This window comes from Beta vulgaris, chromosome 1, assembly GCF_026745355.1.
Source record: "Beta vulgaris subsp. vulgaris cultivar EL10 chromosome 1, EL10.2, whole genome shotgun sequence".
Taxonomy (NCBI): Eukaryota; Viridiplantae; Streptophyta; class Magnoliopsida; order Caryophyllales; family Amaranthaceae; genus Beta; species Beta vulgaris.
The window spans coordinates 8,195,806-8,216,471 of NC_079202.1; the positions used below are offsets into that span (position 1 = coordinate 8,195,806).

The following is a 20,666-nucleotide window of genomic DNA, read 5'->3' on the forward strand; positions in this document are numbered from 1 at the left end:
TTAACCGATCTACAGAGACCTCGGAAACCCCAAGATACTCTGCCCAGCTTTGTCTTTCTTAAAACTGCATTCACCGGGGAAGCTTTATATTTTGCATAGTAAAACTGGGAAATCAACGAGTGACTTTCAGTGTGAATTCTGACAACCTGCTTTGTAAGGAGAGCTTTATTAAACATATGAAAATTTCTGATCCCTAACCCTCCTCCTCCTTTGGGCAGCTCAATGGAAGCCCTACTTTTCCAGAATATGGGCTTTGACATCCGGGATCCAGCCCATAAGAATCTTGCGAAAATCGAATTCAATTTTTCTATTGTAGTCTTCGGAATTAGGAAGACGCTGAGGATATTCAGGCTTAGCATAGAGAGGATACCATTAATAAGCAGGTTCCGACCTGCTATAGAGAGGGATAAATGGTGCCAGCTTGAGATCCGTTGCTCTACTTTCTCGACCAAAGGCAGGAATTGTCTCGAGTTTTTCCCGTTCACCTCAATGTTACATCCTAGGTATTTCCCGATCGTCTCCGCTGAAGGAGTACCTATTATCGATCTCATACGCTGATGGCTGTCACAATCTGTATTAGGGCTAAACATGATGAGGGATTTATGATAGTTAATGACCTCACCTGATAACCTGCTGAACTTGGCAAGGATATTCTTTACACCTTCGCACGCTTCCGGAGTCGCCTTAAAGAAAATCAATGAGTCATTTGCAAAGAAAAGATGAGACACAAGAGGCCCTGTTCTAGAAGGGCGGATCCCTTGAAAAATGTTATCACTCATCCCTTTAGTTAGAAGTCTAGAAAGAACATCCATAACCAGTATGAAGAGATATGAGGAAAGAGGATCTCCCTGTCTGACCACACGAGGGTTTGAATCTTCTTGATGGTTCTCCGTTTATGAGAAGTGAGAATGAGACGGTGGTGACGCATTGCATGATCCAGTGACGGCAAAGGGGAGGGATTCCCATATAGTCTAGCAGCCATGCCAAAAAATCCCAATCAACTTTATCGTAGGCTTTAAACATGTCAATCTTCAGAGCTGCAATTGATTGCCTCCCCTTAGACCGCTGTTTGGTACCATTAACTAGCTCATGGGCAATGAGGTAATTATCTGACATGAGTCGACCAGGTACAAACGCATTTTGAAAAGGGGAGACTGTGCTCTTCACAAATAGGTTTTAGCCTATTAGAGATGATTTTCGAGATGATCTTATATATCACATTACAAAGGCTAATTGGGCGATATTGTCCTTCTTCTTCAGGCCTATCTGTTTTGGGGATGAGACAAATATTAGTGAAATTCCGCTCCAGGAGAAGGAACCCTGTAGAGAAAAAATGGGAAACCGCCTTCCAGATATCTTCCCCCACTATACCCCAATACTTTTGGTAGAACACAGCAGGGATACCATCCGGACCAGGGGCTTTAAGGCTACCCATATCAAAAACCACCCCTTTGACTTCTTCAATCGTAACTGGTTTGACTAGATCAACCTGGTGATCTGCAGATATCCGAGGAATGAGGTCTTGAATTGTGGATAATTCTTCCCAAAAATCTTCATTGTGTCGTACTCCTTGATATATGCGAGTAAAATGGTCAGTTAGTTCCTGATGAATGTCATCCTTCTTTGAGATCCAGCTTCCCTCCGCTGTTTTAAGCATCAAAATTTCATTTCGACGTCTACGTCGCTTCGCTTTCCTATAGAACCACTTAGTGTTTGTATCCTCCCACGCTTTCCATTTGCTCTTTGCCCTCTGCTGCCAATATTTGAGCTGAATTTCCAAATTTTCTCTGCTCTTCCTAATACATTTACATCTTGTTCCCCGTCAGTGATATTAGGGAATTGAGATTGGGCTTCACCACATTTGTTCAGGCAATCTTCCCATGCAATATTATTTGAGGCCTTAAAATCCTTGCACCATTTGAATAAACGAAATCTTATTTGGCGACATTTTTGCGCAACTTTGAACATTGGTGATCCCTGAACTTGTTGTTGCCATTGACTAGCTATGATATTCGTAATCTCTTCAAACCCAAGACACCAGGCCTCCATTTTTATTGGTGATTTCCTTCTGTATGTTAATGGTGAAGTTAGCATGATGATAGGGCTATGACCAGAGACTAAGATAGGGAGATTTAACACTGTGGCTTCTGAATATTTATGCATCCAATTTTCAGTAGCATAAGCTCTATCCAACCTCTCATAAATCCTATCATTGCCCAACCTATTGTTGCACCAGGTGAATGATTGTCCCTGAAAGTTCAACTCTGATAGACCCATGTTGCTTCTTCATAAAGCAAAATCTTCTTTTCCTGGTATGTGATCGGACCCGCCCATTTTTTGATTTAGGAACTCTACCTGATTAAAATCTCCCATAACGAGGCTATCAAGGGTTTTGATGTAAGCATTGGGTTATTCTTTCCCAGACATCGTTCCTTGATTCTATATACGGCGATCCATACAGCAAAATAAGGTTCCATTTATATATAGCTTTATCAACTACATCGTTGATAATACAGGCAAAATGATTAGTGGAGCTGCTACTGACATCTACTTTTACATCATTACACCAAAATAAAGCCAGCCCACCTGCGTTATTTATGGGTTCAACGGTGGCTGCACTAGAGAAACCTAAATACATAGCTAACTGGTTAATAGATGATTCATTAGATTTGGTTTCTGACAGAAATAGGACTTGAGGTGAGAATTTGCGGACCATCCAGTGAAGGAAAGGAATCGTAGGGGATCGGAGTCCGCCGTCCTTAATCCCCTACAATCAAAATGTTAATTGTTGAAACGAAAAAAAGATGCTAACCTAAATTACTTAAAATTGCTGAAAAAAAAATAGATCTATAAAACATGAAAAAAACGAAAAAAACAAAAATTGCTGAAAATCGACAAATTCTAATGTTGCTTCGCCATGGTGAGGACGAAAGAGAGGGAGAAGATGGAGCGGTGCGAGTGGGATGATTTGGTTTCTTGTTGTGAATGGCCGACGTTGGTCGAAGATGGTGCGAACGGCCGACGACTCGTTGGTCGAAGATGGTGGCTGACTATTCGTTGACAGCCGATGACTATTCGTTGACAGTCGAAGATGGTGAGTGATTGGATAGAAATCTCGTGAAACAGTAAGAAAAAGAAGGAGAAAGAGTGAGAGAGAAGGAAATTGGTTTGTTTAAAGGTGAGGATGAGGGTGAAGGGTGAGCCGTGAGAGTGAGGTGAGCCATGAGAGTGACGGTGAGGAGTGAGAGAATGAAAGGAGGCGGGGTGAGGAGTGAGAGAATGAAAAAGGAGGCGGGGTGAGGAGTGAGAGAATGAAAGGAGGCGGGTGAAGATTGTGAGAATGAAAACCCTAACTCACGCGTTTTATACGTTTTTTTAAATATTTTTTAACAATATTGCTGCGGTTTTCCCAAAAATCGCAGCAATATATTAAAATATTATTTTTATAATATGATTTTAATATATTGCTGCGGTTGTTGACAAAAACCGCAGCAATATATGTTGGTCAAATAGTCAACTTTTTTTAAAAAAATTTCGTGGTGACACCATATTGCTGCAGTTTTAGGTTGAAACCGCAACAATATCTTTATTTTATATTTACTTTTTTCTTTTTACGTGATATATTGCTGCGTATGGGTAAAACCGCAGCAATACCACCGCAGCAAATAGCATTTATTCTACTAGTGACGTCAACAAACTGATTTGGCACCAACAATTTTTTTTTTGGAGTCAAAGCTAGAATCTCATTAATTTGTTGACAACAAAATTTTCATGATTATATGAGATCTTATTACCGTCACCATAGCATAAATCTGAAAAGTATCAATTTTTTTTTACAATATTTTACTTGTACATAATCAAATTCTATTACTTTAAAATATACTTCCTCCGTTTAGAAATAGTTGCACCGTTTCTACTTTTCACGCATGCCGATGCATGATTTCAACCATTAATATCTTTAATTATCAATAAGTAAAAATTATAAAAAGTTGATATTAAAAAAATTTACATCGAGACAAATCTAACAAGATCCCACATGACTATGTTTTTTCTAAAATATAAATCACCAAAGACAATATAAGTGTAAGATGTGAATAGTGCACAAAATAGAAATGGTGCAACTATTTCTAAACGGAGGAAGTATATTAGAGCAAAGAAAGCCTCTATATTGCTCCTAAGAACACCTACAAAGGCTACAAATCTGAAATTAGGTGTTCTCTGTCTATTATTAACACATTTAGGCTCCATTTTGTAGGGCGTAAAACGTTTTCCTGAAAAACTGTATTCCTCTATTTTCAGTTTTACATCGTTTGGTTGGCAAATGAGTGTAAAACCATTTTCCCCTAGAATAAAATTACTCTTCCAATGATGGAAAATCACTTTTCCTTCAAAATGAAGGGAAAACTGTCTTTCCTTATCTCTCTTGTGCATTGCTTTCACTACCTTCTTACTTTTGCTTCATTTCATCATTTTTCTTACATGGAACCAAACAATGAAAAACTAATTTTAAAATTTTGTTTTCCACTAAAATCATTTTACACTGAAAATGTTTTAAGCCCTACTAAACGGACCTATTAATTTTACTCATTTAATAAAATATGTAACAGATATGAAAAAAAATATGCTTACAAGTGCATAGTTCTACTACATGCTCTGGGGAGTAAGGAAGAACTTGCACAACCCATTTTATTATTTTAAGGATAGTCTATACTCACACTTCCACTTTTGGGCTTAACTTGCACAAGAAGGGGGATTTTCTTGGCGGGAAATGAGACATCCGTAGTTAGTAGTTATAGACTCAAATACTTTACACTTTCCTTTATAAATAGAAGTACAACAATTAAGTACTACATTACTTCTAAACTACACTTGAGCTCTCTGTGCAAATTCTGTTCCACCAACATATTTCTACGGTTTTTCTCTCTACGTCTAAACAATCAATTTCAATGGCTTCTTCTTCCACATCCGAACAAAAGAAGAAGATACGGCTAAAGAGCGCCGATAACGAATTATTTGACGTCGATGAAGATGCTGCTTTACAATCTGAAACAATCAAGAATTTGTTGCAAGAAATTTCTGGTGATCAGATAGTTCCTTTGCCAAATGTTACCTCAAAAATTCTGGCTAAAGTCATTGAGTACTGCTCCAACATGTGTGAATTGGACCAAATAATTTCAGTCAACAAACAGTGGGAGTCTTTTTTCAAGAACTGTGACCAGGATACTTTGTTTGATACTATTTTGGTGAGTAATTTCTATTTTGGTGACTTACTTGATGAATTGCTTAATTTTTGCCGATCTTGGTATACTTATGTTTACAGTTATGAATAAATTAGTGTTTTGGTTAATGGGATTCAGTATTTATCGAATAATTTCTAAATTAATATTTCTGTACTCTGTTTCTTGATTTTGTAAACTTAATTTTTTTTTTTTGTTTTGCGATTGTTTACTTTCATTTGTACTTTGGGTTTTTCTAGAATAGAATCAAGAATTCCTTAACAATCTGTCATATGTGTGGGCTCGAAGATTATTCTTAAAATTTTATGGTTTTGGTACTGATCATTGTTGTTAAAACTTCGCGGTTTTTGTTGTTTTGTTAGTACATTGGAGTTCTATGTTTTTTGCTGAAAATTTTGGGATTTTGTTACTGTCCATTTGATATTCAAGAACCGAAAGTTGATCTTGTAATTCAAGAGGTGTATGTGCGCGTGTGTTGAGAATTAGAGTTTGAAAATGATTATTTCTTGGGATTATTGGCTCATTAAAAATATCAACTATTAGCAAAAAATTTTATACTTGGAATTAGTATAATTCTGTGTTGATAGTTCATGTCTAAAACTCGTGTTTGGTCATGTTGTGTCTCAATATTGGTAAAACATGGGCTTATATTATAAATGTTAACAGCATTTGATTAATAATAATCTTGTATTCTCCAGGCTGCAAACTACCTCAGTATCAAGTCCTTGCTAGACTTAACCTGCAAATGTGTGGCAGACATGATGAAAGGAAAGACACCCGAAGAGATAAGAGAGAAATTCCACATTGTTAATGATCTTACACCTGAGGAAGAGGCAAAAATCAAGGCAGGGATATCATGGGCCTTTGAATAAGGAATTGAAGCAGGTTTCATGTAGTCGTCGAAAATGGGATAACTTTTTTGTAGGTCTGCGTAGATGTTAACAGAGTAGAGGTGTGAATTGGATGACGTTTTTGGTTCGACTGTGTAGTAGATGTTAACAAAGTAGAGGTTGGAATGTTCAATGTTGATGGGAAACACTAGCTAGTAAAATGTTAGTAGAAATTGAAGAGATGTTAAACAGTATGTGTTTTGTGCTAAAATTCCTGTTATGGTAGTATGTAAGTGATTCTCAATGCACCTGATAACATTGTAGATGATCTGTTTTAGTAAGTACTAAGTAGCTTTTAATCAAAAGTTTCTGTAATGACCCTTTTCCAGTTTGTAACTTGTGCGTTTTTTTATTGAGTACCAGCTTCTATGTTGCTCACGTGTATTATAGGAAGCTAGTGTAATTGACCCCAACTACTGACGTGTTGAGATCCTCTAGAGTGACATACTTAACCTAAAATCGGTCATGAATTTGTTATCTACATCCGATTCTAAGTTATGACACCTTCTAATGTATACCATTCTCAATCATTCCCTCATGAAGCAATCTAGGATATTCGGGGGGCCACCTACCATGCTCTTCCATACCCTAGTGAAGCAAGGGACATATGGGGTCTTAAATTTCTTACAGGCTTATTTTCAAAGATTATAATTTTCTTCCAAAGTTTATTTTTAGTCTCCAAATATAAGGTCAACACCGTTTCTCCAAAATCCAAACTTTTTCTCACTATGTTAATGTTAGCTTGAGATCTCAACAGTTTAAGGATATGCATGGATTGATGAAAGTTGAAGAAAAAATGTAGATGATCCTTAATTATGGGGGCGATTCTAGACAAGATACCGATGAATCATTAATGGACGGTGAACCATAACATCAAGGCCGTCTCATAAAAGTAGGGATCTTGTGCTAAGTTAAATTAGAAAGATTTTTTTTTTTTGGTGAATAGGAAGAGATGGAAGAGTAATTAATGGTTTTTTTTTTTTTTTTTGGGAGAATAGAGGAGAAGAAGAAAAACAGCAAATAGATATTAATCTCTTTAAATTTGCATCCAACATTACACTAGATAAAATTGAAAAGGAACAATTTGTAATTAGATTTAGTTTTTTCTTTTGCCTTCAGGAGGACAACTACTAGAATTGAGGGCCTTGTGTTTGTTGGGAAAGTAATCACAAACAACACCCAATGTGTAGTGAGAACAAATAAACAACTTTCCCACTTGTGTTGCAAAAATGGCAATCACAACCAATTTCAACCAAATGTAATACGAACAACAAGAAATAAAATATAAATAGCCCACAAACTATAATAATAAAGCACACAATGATTTACGTGGTAAAACCCCAACAAGGGAAACCTCCACGGGCATCGTAGAACGATACCAAACTCTTCCACTAATCAATAATAAATAAGTGGGTACACCAATGTCTTTCCTAGATAATACTAGAGGTGCTACAAACATCAAGAAACATTCTTGGAACAACTACATTCCATAAAACCACTCAAAAGAGGGAAAAGCAACAATTATGGAGAATTTAGGGCTGAGTACAAAATACCGACTTTGGGAGCACAAAACGACAATCCAAACGTTGGATATGTAGGTTGATATGCCAGGAACACTATGTCAAAATTTGGCGTCGATCGGACCACGTTTGACCCTCGATCCGAGTAAAAAACGAAGCAGCTCTCAAGGTAGAACACAGAGAAAATCGTTCATGCTTGTTCTGTTTTGTGTGTGTGTGTTTTCTGATCACACTCTTACCTTCTAGCAGCATCTATATTATGATACAAAGCCCTTCCAACTTTGTCATCATATGGGCTTGAGAATATATTAACCCCACATGGAACTAAACAAAATACTAAGCCCAAAATAACATTATTATTTATTATGAGCCTCTTCCTCCAAGTTGGAGGGATAACCCAACAAATCTCCCCCTCACTCCTACTTGGGGGGTTCGACCAAACCCACTTTCAACAAGCAAGCAACAAGTCTATCCTTGGGCAAGATCTTCGTCAACATATCTGAACCATTATCATGAGTGTGAATCTTAACAAGCTCAAATAACTTGTCTTCTATTGCTTCTCGAATCCAATGATATCTCCTTCGAATGTGTTTGGTTCGAGAATGATAGGCAGAATTCTTGGCAAGGTGGATGGCACTTTGACTATCATAATGGAGTAGGTATTTTCCTTGCTCCAAACCCAACTCCTCAAGAAAATCTCTCATCCAAATTAATTCCTTACCAGCTTCAACAGCTGCCATATACTCCGACTCAGTAGTCGATAAAGCAACACACTTTCGCAATTTTGATTGCCATGAGACTGCTCCTCCTGCAAATGTCATCAAGTAACCAGAAGTGGACTTGCTAGAATCAACATCACCTGACATATCAGCATCTGTGTAGCCATCTAACACAGGCTGTCCGGGACCAAAGGATAGACTCACTCTAGAAGTACCTCTGAAAAACCTGAGAATCCATTTCAGTGCTGCCCAATGCTCCTTTCCAGGATTAGACATGAACCTGCTAACTACCCCAACAGCATGAGCTATATCTGGCCTCGTACATACCATGGTATACATCAAACTACCCACAGCAGATGCATAAGGCACATTCTTCATTTTTTTCTATCACTATCACTTGCGGGACACTGACTCAAACTCAGTTTCATGTGACTTGCAAGTGAAGAGCTCACGGGCTTAGCCTTCTCCATGTGAAACTTTTGCAGCACCTTTTCAATGTATCTTTCCTGTGATAGCCATAGTTTCTTCTTTTTCCTATCACGGGAAATGTGCATACCCAAAATCTGCCTTGCATGACCAAGATCCTTCATTGCAAAAGTCTTACTCAAACTGGCTTTAAGACTAGCAATCTTGTTAGTATCACTACCACCAATCAACATATCATCAACATACAATAAGAGAATAAGAAAATCACCCTCGACAAAATTCTTTACAAACACACAATGATCAGCATGTGTTTTGTGGTAGCCATGGTCAATCATAAATGATTCAAACTTCTTGTACCATTGTCGAGGTGCTTGTTTCAAGCCATAGAAACTCTTCTTTAAGTGACACACAAGCTTCTCTTTTCCCTTGATCTCAAAGCCTTCTGGTTGTTCCATGTAAATTTCCTCCTCTAAATCACCATGGAGGAATGCAGTTTTCACATCAAGTTGTTCCACTTCTAAATCTAAGCTGGCAGCCAAACCAAGAACAACTCGGATTGAAGACATCTTTACAACTGGAGAGAATATCTCATCAAAATCAACCCCTTTTTTCTGTTCATAACCTTTCACAACTATTCTTGCCTTATATCGAGGCGATTTGCCATCTTCTCCAGTCTTCACCTTGTACACCCACTTGTTATTGAGTGCTTTCTTCCCATTAGGCAACTTTACAAGATCATAGGTATGGTTCTCATGTAATGACTTCATCTCTTCTTGCATGGCATTGTACCACTCCTTGGTATGTTCATATGACATTGCTTCATCAAAGCATTCAGGTTCTCCCCCATCAGACAATAAGACAAACTCATTTGATGAGTATCTTTGAGAAGGTTGTCTTTCCCTGGTGGATCTTCTTACTTCAGGTTGTGGTGGTGGCTCTACAACTTGTTGTTCATTTTCAGATTGCTCATCATCAGCATTGTCACCATCATCAACCATTTCTTCATCTTGCTGGACCTATCCCCCTTCAACTCTAGGAGGAACTTGTGGAAAAACAGGATCATGGTTGACTGTTTGAGAAGATGATTGTTTCTTTGACTTTTCACAATCTTCAATGGTCTGGTCTTCAAAGAAAACAACATCTCTACTCCTAATGACCTTCCTATCAACAGGATCCCATAACTTGTACCCAAAGTTATCTTCCGAGTACCCTAAGAAGATGCACTGCTTTGACTTCTTATCAAGCTTGGATCTTTCATCTCTAGGAATATGCACAAATGCTCGGCATCCAAAGACTCTCAAGTGTTTGTAGGAGACATCTTTCCCTGTCCATACTCTTTGAGGAACATCACCATCAAGAGGAACTGAAGGGGAAAGATTGATCAGATAAACGGATGTGATTAGTGCCTCTGCCCAGAAGGATTTTGGCAACTTTGCATGAGAGAGCATACATCTGATTCTTTCTTCAATTGTTCTATTCATTCTCTCTGCAACTCCATTCAACTAAGGTGTCTTTAGAACTGTTTTCTCAAGCTTGATACCTTCATTTTTGTAGTAGTTTTCAAATGGTCCTCTATACTCTCCACCATTATCATCAGATCTGACACATTTGAGTTTTCGGCCTATTTCTCTCTCAACTCTAGCCTGGAACTCCTTGAATGAAGAGAGAACTTGGTCTTTGCTTTTCAACACATAAATTCACACTTTCCGGGATTAATCATCAATAAAAGAAACAAAATATTGAGCACCACTATGGGATTTGACATCCATAGAACATACATCAGTGTGAACAAGATCAAGTGGATACTTTCTTCTACATGGAGGGCGTGTATGAAATGCAATTCTATGTTGCTTTCCAGCTAAACAATAAACACAAGATTTTGAAGACATACCTGAAACATCAGGGAGATACTGCTTCTTGACAAGCATTTTCATACCCTTGTCACTCATGTGACCAAGTCTTTGATGCCACAAGTCACATGAAGGAGAATCATCATCAACATTTATCTCACCTTTATAAGGTCTGGCATGCATCACATAAAGAGATCCCTGCTTCTTAGCTCGGGCCAATATTAAGTTACCTTTACAGAGCTTCCATTTTCCATCACTAAAGTGACTAGAGTAACCTTCATCATCGAGCAGACCAGTAGAGATCAAACTCAATCTGATGTCTGGTACATGTCTGACATCTCTCAAGATCATCTTGCAACCAGTAGAACTCTCTAGGCACACCATACCCATTCCAATAATCTGAGATAACCCATCATTTTCCATTCTTACACTACCAAAATCTCCACTAGTGTAGGATGAGAAGTACTCTCTGTGTGCAGTGAGATGATATGAAGCACCCGAATCAATCACCCAAGTGCAATCATCACAAGCAAGGTTTAAGTAACCTTGATCACCAATAAAAAGCAAATCATCACTGGTTGCTACAGCTGTGATGTTTTTCTCTTATGTTTGTTGCTCGGAGGATTCACCTTTTTCTTTTCTTTCCTTCGATCTATCACTTTTCATCTTTCTGCAAAATCTTTAAACATGACCCGGCTTGTTGCAATAGTGGCAAATGATCTTGCTTCTTGACTTGGATCTCCCCCTGGAATTGTCTCTGCTATGAGAAGTTCTACTTTTACTTCTTCCCCTGTTGGCATCTTGGGCTACATTAGCTTCATTCTGAGTTGAAAATCCCATCTCCTTTCTTCTAGTCTCTTCATTCAACAGACTAGATTTTACACTTTCTATAGTCAACTTGCCTTCAGGAGCAGAGGTACTAAGTGACACCACAAGGGTGTCCCAACTCTCTGGCAAAGAGCAAAGTAGTAACAAAGCCTGCAGCTCATCATCTAAAGACATTTTCATTGCAGACAATTGGTTGACCAAACCTTGAAAATCATTCAGATGCACTACTATGCTATCACCATCTTTGTACTCCAACTTCACCAATTTTCTCATCAATGACGCTTTACTTAAGGCATTCTTCCTTTCATACATAGCCTCAAGTTTCTTCCACAATTCATAAGCATTCGTGTCATTGGCAATATGCTGAAGTACACTCATGTCAACAAATTGTCTAATTGTGCCAACAGCTTTTCGATTCAAAATTTTCCATTCACTTTCAACAACCCAGTCGAAATATTTTTATTTAAGATTGGTTCATACAAATCCTTTACATAAAGGATATCTTCCATTTTAGTTTTCCACACGGAGTAATTACTAGAATTCAAATAAATCATCCCATGCACCAACTTTATCATCCATTTTTAACAACACACCAAATGCACAGAGATTAAACCTGGCTCTGATACCAAGATGTTGGGAAAGTAATCACAAACAACACCCAATGTGTAGTGAGAACAAATAAACAACTTTCCCACTTGTGTTGTAAAAATGGCAATCACAACCAATCTCAACCAAATGTAATATGAACAACAAGAAATAAAATATAAACAGCCCACAAACTATAATAATAAAGCACACAATGATTTACGTGGTAAAACCCCAACAAGGGAAACCTCCACGGGCACCGTAGAACGATACCAAACTCTTCCACTAATCAACAATAAATAAGTAGGTACACCAATATCTTCCCTAGACAATACTAGAGGTGCTACAAACATCAAGAAACATTCTTGGAATAACTAAATTCCATAAAACCACTCAAAAGAGGGAAAAACAACAATTATGGAGAATTTAGGGCTGAGTACAAAATACCGACTTTGGGAGAACAAAACGACAATCCAAACGTTGGATATGTAGGTTGATATGCCAGGAACACTGTGTCAAAATTTGGCGTCGATCGGACCACGTATGACCCTCGATCGGAGCCAAAAACGAAGCAGCTCTCAAGGTAGAAAACAGAGAAAATCGTTCCTGCTTGTTCTGTTTTGGGCGTGTGTGTTTTCTGATCACACTCTTACCTTCTAGCAGCATCTATATTATGATACAAAGCCCTTCCAACTTTGTCATCATATGGGTTTAAGAATATATTAACCCCACATGGAACTAAACATAATACTAAGCCCAAAATAACATTATTATTTATTATGGGCCTCTTCCTCCAAGTTGGAGGGATAACCCAACAGTGTAAAATATCCACCAACTACCATCATATCTATTTTTTGCTATAAGAATACCATTTGATAACCACCCAACAAGTGTTCAGATTTTTCTAGGATGGAGGGAGTATTAGATATATATTAATCATATATATGAAAAAAGTTTTTTTTTTTTTGAAGAAATAGTTTCTGATAAATATGAGTTAGTCAATTCTAAATTAGTTTTTATCCTATAACGTGCATATTTTACTAAATTTCTTATACATTAGGGGGCCCTTTTTTCATATATTGCCCCGGGCCTAATAATATGCAATAAAGGCACTGCTCACCTTACACATGATTTTAGCCGCCTTTGCAATACATACATCTCAAATGGAGATGAGTTTAGGACACCTTATACTGGGCTCAATCATTCCTTGATCCCCGTTGTTAAGAATGCTTAGAACTTTGGGGCTCTAATTAATTTGAGATTCATAGGCATCTTATCTATGAATATTATTATCCAATGCAAACTTTCAACTCTAGTCTTCAAAGATAAAAGGCAATCAACTTAATCGAACTGAAACTGTGAGATAAAATTAAATTGATGAGGAATTAAGTCTAAAAGAATAGGATCTAACTCCTTTTCCCCAAAACTCAAAATAATTTGGCAAGAACTATATTAGTTTTGAATCAATAGCTTGAAGATATGTAGGCCTCTTTACTTATAGAAATTAAATATCAAGCAAAGTGGATTAAGTAGAAGAAGTTGATGCTAGCTTTATAATGGTTTTGCAATATTGTATTTTAGTTTTTAGCAGACAGCAATTTTCCCTGTCCAACACAAAAAAATAATTACTATTATGTTAGTTTTGATCGCTCATTAGCTTGAGGATATGTATGTATCTTTATTTTCTAGAAATTGACATCAAGCAATATGATTTTTTGATGAAAGCAGATAAAGACTTGATCCCCAAATACATCCGAATTCAAAGTTCTATTTCCACGATTTGTGAACTTCAGGTGAACTAGAAGATGAATCCCGAATGGGGATGAGTATGGGAGGTTTGATTTTTTGGGATCCATAGGCATCTTATTTTCAAATATTACAATATATTGCAAAAACTATTTTATCGCCTTCATGGCCCGTTTTATAGCCATTAATAAATTACCGTAATGAGAATGAATTTTAATGAAATGTAATTTTACTAGGAAAGTCATAAGAGCAACCTTCCTTTGAAATAAGAACTACTTTAGCTTTGATTCCTCAATAGTTTGAGGTTAGATATGCCTCATAATTTACTTGAGTCCTAAACAAGCAATAACAACGTTTGATGAGAGGTGATGAAGTAGATAAATTAGTAGTTAAATTTATATAATTTTGAAAACATTGTATTTTCGTAAGAAGTATTAGTGTAATATTCTATATACACAAGATAGAAAGGAATTTTAATCATATTAGGTCTGTAATGTACCCTATATATATATATTAAAATACCAGGGTTAACCTAATCAGGTTAACACGATTATTCTCCACACTTGTACATGGTATCACAACCTAGGTCAAATTAAAATTTCTTTTTCCTTCCATGTTTCCTTCCTTTGGCCTGCCATCCTCCACCATGGACGCCACCCTTGCCGCCACGTCGTCTTCCGCTGTAGCCTCCTCCACGACTCAACAACCACGTGCGCCATTAGCTTCGGCCAGCGTGCTCTCCACGTCAGCAGCCACTAGTGGCTTCTCCAACCCCAAGCCTTCGGTGCCTGCCTCTTTCTTAACAGCCACCTCCACCACGCCGACGTTCAGCACACCTACGAGGGCCACTCCTCGATTTTTGCCTGGTTTCAACCGCCCGTCACTAGGGTGTTCATGGGTGGTTAACCATCCCAAAATAATATTTCGGTTCGGTAACCGGAAGTTTCGGTTCACTCTTTTTGCGAATTGTAACCGTAACCGTTTAGACCGGTTACCCCCTAATAAGCGGTTAACCGTTTTTTCGGTACAATTTTTTCGTTAACCATTAACCGTTATTTAAGTTATACTATTATGTTTTACTTAATGTACATATATATTTTCAATTTTTTTGTGCATATATTTAAATATTATATTCTCTAATATAAAATGTATTATACAGTGGATAATAAATCAATTGGAAAACATAACTAACACTAAGAATTCACTTCATTCCTAATTACAATGTTTATATTAGTACTAGAGTTTCCAAATAATTACATACTTCCTCTAGTTGTTGTAGCTTAGCAACAAATATTAGATTTAATGTAATTGTTTGAAAATGTTTCACAACAATTAAATAGAGAAAAAATATATTTCGGTATTTTGGTTAACTGTTCACTCAAAAATCATAATTGTACCGTGTAACCGCTAATTTATCGGTTCGGTAAACGTACCGTTTAAATTTTTTTTTTCGGTACGGTAACCACTAGACCGGTTTTTTGGTATTCCGGTACGGTATTTCGGTTTCGAATTTTTATGAACACCCACTACCCGGTGTTGCAGTTCAACAACCCGACTACGCCTACGGTGTCGAATTCCATATCGTCGCCGCCTTTTAGTCTTCCCCAGTTGCCTGCTCCTAATCTCACAAACTTGGTAATCGTAACTCTCTCCTCTCCTGAAGATTATCTTCTATGGAAAGCTCAAATTACTTGCCTACTTCTTTCGCATTAATTACTTGGCATTGTTGATGGTAGTGCTTCTATTCCTTCTAATATTGTGATTGACGAATTTAGTAATTCTGTTCCGAATGTGCATTGTTACCAGTTTGCTTCATTATCCGTTTCCCCTTAGTTTTGATGATTTGGGTCCTAAGCTTCTGCTTCATGAACAACGTCTTAAAAGCTCCAAGGATGGGTCTGATTCATCTTCTCATCATGCCTTGGTTGTTGTTCAGTCCTCTAGTTCTGGTTCTTCTTCTTCCAGTACGAATAATTCAGGTGGCACACATAAAGGGAAGAATAGCAAGAATAAAGGGGGTAATAATGATCGCAATAACAACAATCGGAGTACCGGTGGTATCAACAATTATCGTGGTTCTGGTAATAACAACAACAACAATGCTAATTGGGGACGTCAGAATGGTATGAGTAAATATTCTGACGTGTCATTTTTTGGTATGCCTTTCATTGGATCTGTTATTAATGGTTTGTCCTTAGCAGGGAATACTTCGCTAAGTGGCAATTTAAGCTCTACCCCTACTTTCGATACTCGTGGTCTTTGTTGGTTTTAAGGTCATCAAGCTGCTTATTGTCTTCAAAGATTCAATTCCAACTTTGTTCCTTCTTCCTTGGATAGTGTCACTCGAGCCTTAGTTGTACCATATGTTGGTGGTGAAGCAAATGACTCAGTTTGGTACACGGATCCGGGAGCTGCATCTCACATGACTTCTCAGGATGGTAAGCTTTCTGCTATTCTTCCCTACACTAGGTCAAAACTGTTGTAGTTGGAAATGATACCTCTCTCTCAATTAAAAGTGTTGGTAAATTGACATTAAAAACTTGAAGTCGTCCTCTCACTTTATCTTATGTTTGCCATGTCCTAATCTGAAACATAATGCATTAGCAGTTGATAAGTTGTGTCAAGAAAATAGTTGTGTTGTGTGTTTTGATAAAAATTTTAATTATGTTAAGGAGAAGACAACAGGTGAGGTTATGCTTCGGGGATCCAGTAAGCAAGGTGTTTATCCAATTCAATCCAACTTTGTCACCCACGAGTCCTCTGTTCCTACTTTGCTAGCTACTAAGGAATATGTCGTTGTCTGGTATGCTTGGCATGGTCATACTCATATATTGTTTTAGGATCTTTATGTTCAATTAAGTGTATCTCATATACTTTTAAGTTTCATGATGATTTTGTTGGGTGTAAGGTAGGAAAATTCATCGATTATGAACATGTTGAACATATTTCTCCATATCCATTATATAAAATTCATAGTGATATTTGGCAATCTCCTATTTTGTCGAATTATGTTATTTTTGTTGATGTATGATTTCTCGTGATATTCATGGATTTATCCTTTACGTCGCAAATCGGATGCTCACTCTTAATTCCTTGTTTTTCAAAAGATGGTGGAAAATTTATTCAATTGCAGAATTAAAATTTTCCAAAGTGATGGACGTTGGGAATTTGATACTTGCCCTCTTCTTCAACATTTTCGTGACAATGGTATTGCTTTTTAAAAGTCTTGAGAAATGTATTGTTGAACACCAACATCGTCATATTGTTGAAATAACTCATAATTTGCTTATTCACACTGATTTTTCTTGCTGAATTTTGGGTTGATACTTCGTACACTGTCGCTTATACCATCAACAAGTTTCCTAGCGGTTCTAGGGGGTGACTCTCCTTTTGAAAAACTTTTTCATCATCCGCCTTCCTATTCATTTTTGAAAACATTTGGTTGTGCGTGTTTTAGTTTGCTTCTGGATTCCAAAATCAACAAACTTCAACCTAAGTCAAAACAATGTGTTTTTATTGGATATGTTGTGGATTATAAAGGTTATCGTTGTCTAGATCCTCTTACCAACAAGGTTTATAAGTCGTCATGTTTTATTTCATGAACATAAATTCCCTTATCGCTCTCTTATTGGTTCCACCTCTTCTGTGCCTTACACATCTCCCTTGGTTTTGCTTGTTGATTGGACTCCCACCAACGTTTGTCATATGCCTCATGTGCCTTCTACTATGCGTATTGCCCCCTTATTAAGTCGTCTAGTTCTTCCTCCAAAGTTGTTGGGCATGCTCCCATTATGCCCCATTCCCCTCCCCTTGGCAATACAAAGGCGCCTACCATCCCGCTAAGCCAAAAAACCAATTCCCTTGGTTTTTCTGATAAGCTCACTGGGAATTCATCTCCCGCTACTTGGGCTGATTTGCCTCTTAATAAGGCCCCTGCTTGGCCCGCTGCTTCTCTAGCGGTCGCCGGATTGCATCCAACGTTCCTTGGGCCTACTACCACGCCCGCTGGCCCACCAGCGTCCCGTGGTCACTCCCACTCTCATGGGCCCGCTCACTCCAAATTCCCTACACTCATCTTCTTTTACTTCCACTCCTCCATCCTCTAGTGTTTTATCCTCTTCCCGTTCCCCAAATGTGCCCCTATCTTCCCAAGTGTCTTGTACTCCTTCGGTTGGCTTAAATCAACACCCTATGGTCACTCGGTTAAAAGATGGTGTTACAAAGCCTAAAAATTTAATGAATTTAAAAGTTGATGTCATTGAATTTGAACCCACTAATTTTAAGCAAGCTTCTAAAGACTCACGTTGACGCCAAGCTATGTTAGATGAATATTTGACTTTGATTAAAAATTATACATGTGAATTGGTACCTCGCAACTATGATAAGAATTTATTTTGTTGTAAGTGGGTTTATCGGATTAAATAAAATTATTCTGATGGGTCTGTGGAGAGATTCAAAGCTATACTTGTTGTTTTTGGAAATCACTAGCAGACAGGTTTTACTTAATTTGAAACCTTTAGTCCTGTTGTTGAGCCTACTACTATGCACTTAGTTCTTACTATTGTTGTCTCTCTTAAATGGTCCATTCGTCAATTAGATGTCAAAAATGCTTTTCTTCATGAAGAAGTTTATATGCGCCAACCACCAGGTTTTGTTCACAAATCTAAACCCACACATATTTGTCGTATGCGTAAGTCCATTTATAATTTGAAACAAGCTCCTCGAGCTTGGTTCTCTCGGTTCAACAACTTCTTACTTTCTATTGGTTTCAAGTGCAGCAGTTGTGACACTTTCATGTTCACTCTTAAATTTCGTGGTCATCTCATTATACTTCTTTTATATGTTGATGACATTGTCTTTACTGGTAGTAGTTCTGCTCTTATCCATAAATTTATCTGTTCTTTATTCTCAGTTATCTATGAAGGATTTAGGGGATCCTCATTATTTCTTAGGTGTTCAGGTTGTACGTACTGCATCTTGTTTATTTTTGTCTCAAAATAAGTATGTCTCTGATCTTCGCAAATTTCATCTCCATACTGTTAAACCAGTTCGCACACTTGTCGTTTCTCGAGTTACATAATTGTCTCTTCTTGATTGAGAAATTCTTGTTGATTCCATAAATTATCGTAGTATGGTTGGTGCTTTGCAATACTTAACTATGACTTGTCATGATATTGTTTATGTAGTTAATATGATGTCTCAGTTTACACTACAAAAAAAAGCTCATATAGCAACGGATTTTTGGCGACGGATATATATCCGTTTCTAATTTAGAGACGGAATACTGATAATCCGTCTCTAAATTTATTTAGAGACGGATTTTAAAAATCCGTCTCTAATTTAGAGACGGATTTTTAAATCCGTCTCTAACTTTAGGGACGGATTTTAAATATCCGTCCCTAAATTAGAGACGGATTTTTAAAATCCGTCTCTAAATAAATTTAGAGACGGATTATCAGTATTCCGTCTCTAAATTAGAAACGGATTTTAAAATCCGTCTCTAAATTAGAGACGGATTTCTAAAATTCGTCTCTAACTTAGAGACGGATTTCTAAAATCCGTCTCTAACTTAGAGACGGATTCTAAGAATCCGTCTCTAAATTTCATTATGAATATTTTATTGCGCTTCTTTAATTTAGGGACGGATTTTAAAAATCCGTCTCTAAGTTAGAGACGGATTTTACAAATCCGTCTCTAAATTAGGGACGGATTTTTAAAACCCGTCTCTAAATTTAGATAATTATTTTTATTGCACATCTTTAATTTAGGGACGGATTTTGAAAATCCGTCTCTACATTAGGGACGGATTTAAAATCCGTCTCTAAATTAGGGACGGATTTTTGAATCCGTCTCTAAATTAGGGACGGATTTTTGAATCCGTCTCTAAATTAGGGACGGATTGTTGAATCCGTCTCTAATATTTATTCGACATATTACCAATATTGCGTAGAGAAGTATACAAGTTGTATTTAGCGTAGTTGGTTGGAGCTTCTTCTCGTTTCTTTGAGGTCACAAGTTCGGTCCTACGAACAACGATTCTTGCGACTGTGCTTTCCCTTGTAGAGCTTAACCGGGTTTACTTAAGGGATATTCCAAAATGATAATGAGATCAACTTGAACTAGGTAGGGAATTAGGTGATTAAATATAATCATGATAACATTAGGAACTATCGTGTTATTAATTTCGTTTATATATTTTTCATCTTTTCAGCGAATTTAGAGACGGATTTCCAAAATCCGTCGCTAAACTTTAGAGACGGATTTTCAAAATCCGTCTCTAACTCGAATTAGCGACAAGGGTTTTAGAGAGGGACAATATCCGTCTCTAAATCCGTCTCTAAGCCCATATAGCGACGGATTTGACCTATTTAGGGACGGATTTTGTCCGTCTCTAAATGGACTTTTTTTTGTAGTGTTATGCATGCTCCCGTACTACTCATCTTCATGCGGTGATAAAGAATTTTCAGATATCTGCAGGGCACTTTGGAGTTTGGTCTTTTCTTACATAGCAGCAGTTCTCCCACTGTTGTTATTGCATACTCTGATGCCGATTCGGCGGGGTTGTCCAGATACTCATCGTTCAAGTACTTGTTATGCTGTTTTTCTTAGGAAGAATTTGATATACCGGCGCTCGAAAAATCAACCTACTGTTTCTAAATCCTACACTGAAGCTGAATATCGAGGAGTTGAGTACACTGCTGTTGAATCTATTTGGCTCCGGCAACTACTTGCTGATCTTGGTTCTTTCCTTCGACGACATGTGATCTTGTATTGTGATAATGTTTCTAAAACATATATTAATGTTGATTACCATTTTGTTCGTGAAATGGTTGCCAAAGAAGGTCTTCTGGTTCGTCATGTTTCT

At 37.4% G+C, this 20,666-nt stretch overlaps 2 protein-coding genes across 2 annotated transcripts; one reads left to right on the top strand and one right to left on the bottom strand.

Annotated features, from left to right (window-relative positions):
- Positions 1-1,656: 1,656 nt before the first annotated feature.
- On the bottom strand, positions 1,657-2,277 carry LOC130589610 (uncharacterized). The gene has a single exon (XM_057390972.1). It carries the CDS (start codon positions 2,275-2,277, stop codon positions 1,657-1,659), a length of 621 nt encoding a protein of 206 aa, XP_057246955.1.
- A 2,611-nt stretch (positions 2,278-4,888) lies between these two features.
- Positions 4,889-6,349, top strand: LOC104905620 (SKP1-like protein 1B). The gene is made up of 2 exons (XM_010694210.3): positions 4,889-5,243; positions 5,936-6,349. The coding sequence occupies exons 1-2, from the start codon at positions 4,947-4,949 to the stop codon at positions 6,107-6,109; spliced, it is 471 nt and encodes a 156-aa protein (XP_010692512.2). The 5' UTR covers positions 4,889-4,946; the 3' UTR covers positions 6,110-6,349.
- Positions 6,350-20,666: the final 14,317 nt, after the last annotated feature.